The sequence below is a fragment of the Varroa destructor genome, unplaced genomic scaffold (genome assembly GCF_002443255.2).
Source record: "Varroa destructor unplaced genomic scaffold, Vdes_3.0 BEIS01000002.1, whole genome shotgun sequence".
Classification (NCBI taxonomy): Eukaryota; Metazoa; Arthropoda; class Arachnida; order Mesostigmata; family Varroidae; genus Varroa; species Varroa destructor.
In genome coordinates, this window is record NW_019211455.1 from 36,868,827 (window position 1) to 36,878,150 (window position 9,324).

Sequence of the window (9,324 nt, forward strand, 5' to 3'; positions counted from 1 at the left end):
GGCTGTTGTTGTTGTTGCTGTTGCTGTTGCTGTTGTTGTTGTTGTTGCTGTTGGTGCTGCTGCTGTTGGGCTTTCTGTTGTAAGTGGTGCTGTTGAGGCATTTGGTGAGTGACAGTGTTTCCTTGAATAATGTATTGTGTTCGTACGGGCGGCTGTATAATCCTCGTCTGTGCCGGAGCTGAAGTCGGAGCTGACGGCGATGTTGCAGGTGGCGGAGTTGGAGTTCGCACGGGTTCAACAGCAACCTCTTGAATCTGCGAAATGTTTGGCAGTAGCGGGGTATACACCGAAGGCCAAAGAGCCGTTGGAATTGTCAGTCGAATTTGTTTTCTAGATATTTCTTGACCTGTTCAAATAGGGAGATAGATTGTTATTAGACACGAAGTGCGTAGCTCAACTATTGTGAATACGTTTAGAATAGTTCTTCCTTGAGTCGCTTATATGCTACATATTGTTAACCCGTAGGTATTTTGTGCTTTCGTCCTACAAAGCTCGTTTAGAATATACGAAATCGCTTACAAATGCAACAACAATTAGCCTTTTATAACACGAGTAAACTAGCGTCTGCATGTTATATCGCATCTCATATGCCTTGAAACCCTCCAGTAAAGACAGAATTTTGTGCGTTGATCGTTCACTCCATTCGCTTCGAGCAAAGCTTTCTTATTTCCTGATGGGGCAGATAAACCTTCGTTGTTCTCATTCAACGCATTGATGCAAATAGCCGCTGTCATCGAGTGGCATATTTAAAAATAGCTCTTTGACTTAAAACATATGAAATGCGCCATACTATCACCGTGTCTCTTAGCTTATTTGTCTATTCGTAACACTGGTATACTATAGCGCAAAAAAGCGGTGATTTGTGTGACGTCAATATTTTTAATATTCAGTATCTATATACATGTCCGATTCACTAGGTTAACCAATTCACTAGGTTAACCAGTTCCTGCAAACGCCATGGACGTCTGCTGATACACGAAAAGACTGCAACACGCCCAGTTACGCTCATTCGTTAAGCCATTAGCACTAGTTGTTCGAAAGTAAAGCAGAATCCTAAAGAGCTGACCTACGTATTATAATTACTATTTTTCAATGTTTCGTTTATTCGACTACGAAGTATGGAGCAGCCTGAAAAATGCACGACACCTTTATAAAGTACGAAACACGTCATTAGAAATCTAAGACGGAACCGAGAGACCGGCAGCCAGCCTTAGCAGTTGCCCACAAAAACTCAGCCTTCACTAGGTGCATTCGATTTTTTGCCAAGTTTTTTTTTATCACGGATAAAATAGATGCTTTCAGGTAATATTCAGCACTGCTTCAGAACTTCACTCTCAGAGCAGACTTTCGTTTAGTTGCCAAAGAACCTACTAAGGCTATTGTCTCCACTGTCATCCAAATGAACCCGCAGAGTTGGCTGCTTCTGTCTGGGTTGTTCCGGTGGTCCGCACGGGTGGGTATATGTGTGATCGAGCATTTGCTCCAGTTGACTCCAGTCTTGAGCTCCCTGTTCGCACGGATCCATCGTTCGACGAGGCTTAAAGAACACCTCCCCGTCATCAAGACTCACTATTTCAGGTTCGAAATCCTCTTGTTCCGAGGCGCTGCATTATGATTCAACAAAAAAAAAGTTACATATTTTAATGAAGGTTAATGACCTAATACGAATTCCCAAACTGCATATCTCTGTGAAAGCAAATACAGTCCATTCAGGAAAAACCAGGCGTTAATGCTAAGCTATTTTGAAAGGTAGCTTGTGTTTCCATGCTTTATAATAGATAATTTTCACAAACTATATTGTAATGCGATAATCCATGAATGGCCTATTTTCTTCTGCTTGTGAAAGCTTTTATTAAAAAATGTTAGGTTTATGCAGCTATTGTCATGAAAGACTGCGTGAATAAAAAATAATTCATTAACAGTTTATCAATAATCGTATAAGTCTTCTCTAAAAATTAAAATGGGCCCAAAAAAGATACGCTAGAAGAGTACCTCATAGTGGCCGAAGACGCACTATGGCGCCGTTTCCTATTAACTGTTATTTCATAGGTTGCTTCCTCCAGCATCTGTTGTTGCTCATGACTTTCGTGACACTCGTTTGTGGGCGTTTGTTCCTCGACTTCATAAACCGCGTCGAGAATTTGCTCGCCATTTCCCTCGTGGATAACCTGTACGCTATCTTCTCCGGTCTCGACAATCTCTTCCACAACTTCCATCTGCTCAACCATGTGAGCTTCCTGGTTTTCCTGATGCTGAACTTCATGTTCCATTTCAATAGTTTCTACAATACAGTGATCTGCCTCTTCACCTACATTTTTCTTGATTTCCTCTAGATGTTCGGTCAAGTGTGCACACATCTGTTGACGAGCTCGAACTTCAGTTCCTGCAGAGCAATAAAAATTGCAAAACGATAAACCAAATACTGTTTTTTTTTCGACCACACTATAACAACAAAGCTATAATCATTGCCGTCTGTTGTGATCTAATAAGATAATCGAGCTCGCATTACTAGTAGTGATTACTATCGCATGGTTAAACAAATAACAAGCTGGATAGATGGCTAGAGTTTTTGTTGCTGGTTTCACAGATAGGAAACTGATGAAGCGTCTCTATACACCAGGGGTAGAGAGGTACGCTTACCATGACTAGTGAAGGTAACATTACACAACTGCATTTTACAGGAAAAGGAGTATTTTTTTTTTGCCTCATCAACTAATTTCACGGCGAACAGCTCCAAAAGCTGCGTCGAATTGAGGGATTTCAGTTGGTCGACAGAGAGCTGACCCGTAGGCACCTGCAATGAGCGAAATCATGAGAAAAAGCATAACAACGAATATCAAGTAACACTTACATGTAAGAGAGACTTAATGTGGCCGGTTATTTAGGCTATAAGAACTATACGAATTTGCGTTCTCTAGCAAACAGAACCAATGCAAAAGCTCGTCTATTCTATTATTTGATTTATTTATTACAAGTCTCACTGTCCCGGGCAGCTTTTTATGGCTGTTAGTATGTTATTAATCTAGTAGTAATCACCTGATTTTTAGCATCTGGAGTGGTCAATGTAGCTGAGGCTACTTCAGCTAGCATAGACAACATAGACTTTTTTTCTTTGGACGACGCTCCTCGTCCTCTGGAAGATGATCCTTGGTCGGCCTCTTCCTGTTGTGTCTCCATTCCGGTCACCGTTACCTGATCACCACCACTTACTGGCGATACGTTTGTTGCTGTCCTCGTCGTCGTCGTCGCCGCAGCCCCGGCACTGCAGCTCATTGCCCGCCAGCCAATGAGCCCCTGCGCTGCTGCTGCCGCCGACGACAACGAAGTGCGCCCTACCACAATACTTCTTCTTCACGAGTCGTTTAGTTTCAATACTGTAATACACAGAACTGAGGACGAAACAGCAAAACTTCTCGTCTCTACGTCTTATATCGGACTAACTATGCCGTCACCTGCGCTCTGACGTCGAATTTTAGCGCGACTACCCTAGATCTCTGCAATAAAAAAGGCAAAATACAATATTAAGATTTGTTGATATCTTCGAGTACATATACTTAGGGCTCGTTTAACGGTCTCCAAATTTCTAGACTAAAACACTATGTCAAATTGTATTTTAGTGTATTTATTAGTATTTATAAAGACTCGTGACAGGCAACCGTAACCTGCTTCGCTGTACCATAGCACCACATGATTGAAATCAGGCAAATCAAATGCTGTTTCTAATGGAAGAGAACTTTGCGGTATACACACTCACACAAACACACACACATACACGCTCACTGATTTTAGCATCAAATAGTTCTTAGCAAATGAAGGACAGAGGTGAAAGCCTGTGTACGTATTTGTTACTGTAGAATACCATCTTTTATATATATATATAGATAATACATGGAACAATGACGGCCGTTTAAATTACCGTTGGTGTCCCAGAGTAACCTATTTCATACAGCGACGGCAAAGAGGCAGACGTGTATGCGCTTTAACCGCTAAGATGTAACTCTGGCGGCAAAACCACCACATATTAACTGTATGACCAAGAACTGCAAGAATATCCCATTTTTTCTATGTAATTAGTAGAACATATTCAATCATCCGCTTTCTATATTTTTGTTTTAAGGCTTAAAAGGTCAAAAAAAAAATGCTAAAAACAACGATGGAACTAGTCTCCTCGCTGCCAAAAATCAACTATTCATCATAGCTGATCTTTGGCAACGCGTACACGTTCGAACATCACCCGTCGAAAAGGTAAATGGTCGCGTTACCGCTATGCCGTCTCTAAAAGCGTGTTTTCTTACATAACATTCAATTTCCGTACGTAAAAAAGTAAATGTTTATTTATCAAGCTTAATTAGTAGAACACAGTAAGATAAATTAGAGCTAACCAAAAAAAAAATACTATGCTATCTACAGATAACTAAATTTACCTTAACAGAGTTATAATGGTAATGGCTATCATCATTATTTTGCTGTCACTGATTGTATCGATATGAATCAGTTATGTCGCGCATCATCTCAGAATAGCCGGCGTTATGGTTGGACTCGGTAGATAAACTGGGAGATGTACACGGGAGCAATATGCTGGACAGGACTTCGATAATATCGAGAGACGATTTCATATTTTTGTATAAGTCTTGTATTCATCCAGACGGTATTCCGCGCTCTAGTAAGCCACCCGTAGGAAGCAGGACCACTTTAAATCTTTGCGGAACAACCATCATTCCCCGTATTGGCTTACCACCAGCACCACTCGCTCCAACGCGAGCTTCAAATGACAGCCCCGCTGCACTGTGTAAACACACACACACGCACACACACCAGTAAATAACGACTATTATTAACAATAATAATAGCAATAAAAGATGTTTCAGCTGCGGTATATCGAAAAGAGGTTTACCTATTTCTAGGCAAAATACAAAAATCACCCTAAATGTGATACATAGATACTAAGGCCAAAATGATCAGACTATATAATATCCTTGTGTATATACGAGACGTGTGTCGTCGTAAAGGCAATATTCATCGAGCAGTTTTGTTCAGGGGAAAAACTGCTATAGTATATCACAGTGGGAGTTCCGTAGATAGTCGAAAATGCCATTTGCAACATATTTTCGATAACATCGCATGAGGATAATAATAATGGTATTTGATAATTTATTATAGCCATATTTTTATGGTGTGAAATACAAATAATGTACTGTCCTAATTAATGTCGAGTCTATTGGATTACTGAGGCGAGCACTGCGTGCCATTATAATATCCAAACAAAGCGATTGCCATGCTGATGCATTGTACTTTGACCTTCAACAGTTAGCACTTCAAAGAGTAGTTGTTTGCAAAAGAGCAAAGCCAGGAATCGATATTCAATACCATCGATATCACCATCCGGTTGTCATGAGAAGCACCAGGTGATTTGTCATTAATAATTCACATCCAAAAAGTACGAATGGCAACTTGAAAAACATAAGAGCACTTTTCCTTTGCTAGAAGGCAGATTGGCAATATCCTTGTCCATTATCAAAGGGAATTAGAGCTTACCGGGTCGTACCACAGGTATTATATTATGATCCCATGTACCTATAGAAATCCGCAGAAATTTGAAGCAATTTGTTATTATTATGACTATTGCTATTCGCTTTATATATATCGGCTGTCCGGACTATCAAGAACTATTCGGGATTGCTGGAACAAGTGAAAGTGATTTGCTCTCTGCTATCAGTTATCTAGCAAAAAACACTAACGTAACTGAACGAGTAACTGAAATGCAGATGACGCAATCAACATGTATCTCAGCCACACGCAAAGCCTCACTAAGAAATAAACCGAAAACATGCCACACGCCCAAATGCGAATGACTATACGATGGCTGTTCGACTCTTGCTTCGTGCGGTATAGAAGACAGGATGTGGTTTGGATCACATGAGCAGTGGATAACGCGGCAGTCATAATACGTCGCATTGTGCGTTGAAGTAAATTTTTGAGTATATAGCGCCTATAGGTCGAAATCTAACCGGACGGCTTGCTTCTTGTGTAGATATGTTATTTCAAACAAATCCATCAAATCCCTGGCGGCGGTATCGATGTAGGGGAAATCCCGCTCTAAAAGAGTCTACGCATGTAGATAATGTTGGCAGATATTTGCTTTTCATGGTGCTTAAACCTTTGGAAATGCCATATGTTTAACATCCAGTACGTAAAAAGGCAAATCGGCCCGCTACGACGGACTTCGGGGCATCGCACAAATGCAAAAAATAATCTACTACAACGAGGAATTCATCAGTAATAGGCTCTCACTGTGCACTCAAATACTAGAAAAATCAATGAGTTCAATACAGCAGTATAGTTAGCTTTTGATCGTATCAAGTGTACTTGCAACGATACACAGCGAAACGTCTACACTCGCTAATCGCAATTTCTACCTGCTGCGTTAATAGAATATTGCCTTTATTAAGACAAATTATCATTCACTATATGCCTTTATTACGAGAACGAAAGAAAGGCAAAGGGCAGCGGACGATCAGTTCATCCAGAAGTGTAGATTTACCGAGGCCTTCTCTCGCCCGGCCTTCTATAAGTGAGTATATATGAATCTACATATGAAACAGCCTCATCTTGGCGGTCAAGCGCGAGGAATTGAGGGACGGACAATAGCGTTGCGTCCGGACCGAGTAGCCGAACAACTGCTTTATAAATGAGACAATGGACATACGGACAATAGCAAAGCAAGATGGCCATACGCGCTCTCGGTAAAACACAGGCCACACTGTTGAGCCTTATAGAGCACTCCTAGTTTAAGTTCTGCCTTGTGCTGGGGCAATAGAAAGAGGTCAAAAAGAGGCGCTGCAGCGTAATGCTCTAGTATAAAATGATATACGAAGACACAGGTGCTCTGCTGCAATAAGCGTCCACCTGCCATTAGCTGCCGCCTCCATTGCACGATAATTCAGATAGCTTTAATAAATGTAGCAGTGTGTATACCTGCATCAATCTCTTGATCTGTTTGTCTATCGACGTATTTCTGCATACGTATATATACGTGTGTATGTATTGCTGACAACCGCCGGTCTATTTGTCTACACGTTCGAAAGCCATTACCACTTTCGTTCTGTTATTCTGCTCTTTCCGACTGTTTTTTCTTTTTATTATTATTACTAATGAATGACGGTGACGATGGCATAATCTATTGCTACTGCTGATAAATAAAGATCAACGTTTTTGTACCGTTAATATTGTTATTGTGCAGGCATTGCTTATTGTAACGCAGCGACGTAGACAACCGACGTTGTTGCAACGATGGTGTATCCACGCATTTTGCGGTTGCCATTCATTTTCCTCTGATAACGCTACGCTGTTAACAACGCTCATCAAGCACCCATATATATACAAATGGAGTTGGCCACAGCTGACTCTACAGGACAGATATGAGAATTTTTTTTCTGGACTCAATGGATATTAGTCAGTAGGTTGAAACACGGTAGAAACAGTGATGCTGGACACCGACAGCAAGTTATTGGACATAACCAACAGAAGGGTGCAATCAAGCACGGACTAAGTTAGAGTCTGAATGAAGCTACAGAGCGATTTACTAGTAGCTGCTACAAACGTCAGCGATGGCTAGAAAGCGAGCAATTACCATCTGACCAACTTCAAATGCCCAGTTATGCGAGTCCGACAGGCAACGGCAATTGCGGAAAAGGAGAAGGTTGGCAGTTGTGTGCTCTCTACTCGCGTTGAAGTGATTGTCAATTGGGAGTTGGTAGCTGAAGTCGAGTTCCGTTCTAATCGTTGTAGCAGCCCAGCAGACAATGGGTAACTGCATAAAGAGTACAACAACGGTTAGCGGTAGCAGAGGGAATAGTAGCATTGCTAGCGAAAATGGTAACGAGTCATACGGGTTGATGTCGCCCAGTAAGCAGACATCGTCCTCGAATGATGACGACGACCATCGACTGGCCACCAGCAGCATTTCCACCAAGGAACGGACTAACGGCGGCTGCCACGGGCTGGTGGATGCGGAGTGGCTGCTAGGGAGGGCGGGCGGACGGGCGGGCGAACGAGTGAGTAGTCGGGGGGTGAAGGTAGGCAGAAAAACAGCAGCAAACACACAATCGATTCGAGTCAAGTAGCGGTGGTCATGGGTGTGTTGTTGTTGTCGGTGATAGAAGTGTAATACAAAAGCGCTCTGTTACGGATGCAGATGACTACTGCTGTTACTACAAGTTAGTGGTTCAACAATGAGCGACGACTATGAGTAGAAGTGTCGCTGCTGCGGGCGGCCGCTGTTACTACTGCTGCTGGAAGCAAAGCGGACAGACACAGGCAGGCGGCAGGCAGACCAACCGCCGAAGCAGACATCAGCCCAGCGGCTGCTCTACGCAGCACTAGCAGTAGCCCCTCCAGCAAAAGCATCGGGGTTCGAGCAGACGGCGACCTACGAGCAGACGAGCGGACTCGAGGCCCAGCAGCCGCCCCCGTCACGGGGGCGTCCGACTGTTAGGCCGAATCTGGCCGCCCACGCGACGCCCACACGTAAAAACACTCACCTTTTGCAGTCACGGAGACGGCTGGCACAACTCCACTACCAGGGCACTCGGCGCACACTCTAAGCCTAACGAACACTTAGGCTTACAGCCACAGCTATGGGACACAAACATCTGAGCGGGCGGTGAGTTTATCGAGAGAGGATATTAACATTTTTCACAGCGTCGACATGGAAACGGTTTTCACCACAGAACAAACCTAACTTCACTATAGACGCTATATTGAGTTTTTGAGGGGAAAACGATGCGGGTTTTGCTGATACGAAGCTGAAATGTCTGCAGCGAGCGCCACTGTCCGCTCATTTCGTGTCATTCGGTTAGTGGCGGGCGATTGCCATGTCTGGGATTTGGCAAACGTGTCGAGCGGCGGCTTGCTCTCCGGTTCCCGCTCATCGTATCTAGAATGAACGGAATAATGAGGAGTGATTGCCTAGCCACCATTGCCAGCGGTAGTATAAGCAACTAATAAGCTCGCACAGCAGATGTCGCAGGCATGCAGACAGGCTAACGCGCGGGTGGCACTCGGGTAGCAGGCAACGGCCAGGAACCAGAAGCGTTAATCGTAGCAGCAGCGGCCATAGACTTGTGCTCGCTCATATGGATAGCTAGCTTGCACTCTACTGGCTTTGTCCATCTTTCTACACTCTTCTAGTGCTGTGGAGTAGGTGCGTCTTCTCCACAGCAGCGACAATCATAGCAATCGGACCAGCAAGCAAGTCTGCGGGCGCGCAGCTTCTGGGGCTCTTTTTCGAATGCGCGATACTATTTAACGCGCTTAGCTCCGATC

The 9,324-nt window shown here is 43.4% G+C and overlaps 1 protein-coding gene across 1 annotated transcript in view; it reads right to left on the reverse strand.

The window, feature by feature from the left end:
* LOC111243665 (uncharacterized) overlaps positions 1 to 9,324 on the reverse strand; it is a 9,710-nt gene extending 386 nt beyond the window's left edge. The window contains exons 1-7 of the mRNA XM_086978469.1: positions 8,541 to 9,324; positions 4,425 to 4,785; positions 3,037 to 3,494; positions 2,641 to 2,794; positions 1,993 to 2,383; positions 1,372 to 1,604; positions 4 to 346 (exon numbers count right to left, since the gene is read on the reverse strand). Of these exons, the coding sequence (XP_086834595.1) occupies positions 4 to 346; positions 1,372 to 1,604; positions 1,993 to 2,383; positions 2,641 to 2,794; positions 3,037 to 3,273 (1,358 nt within the window). The 5' untranslated portion in view covers positions 3,274 to 3,494; positions 4,425 to 4,785; positions 8,541 to 9,324. The remainder of the gene's footprint in view (positions 1 to 3; positions 347 to 1,371; positions 1,605 to 1,992; positions 2,384 to 2,640; positions 2,795 to 3,036; positions 3,495 to 4,424; positions 4,786 to 8,540) is intronic.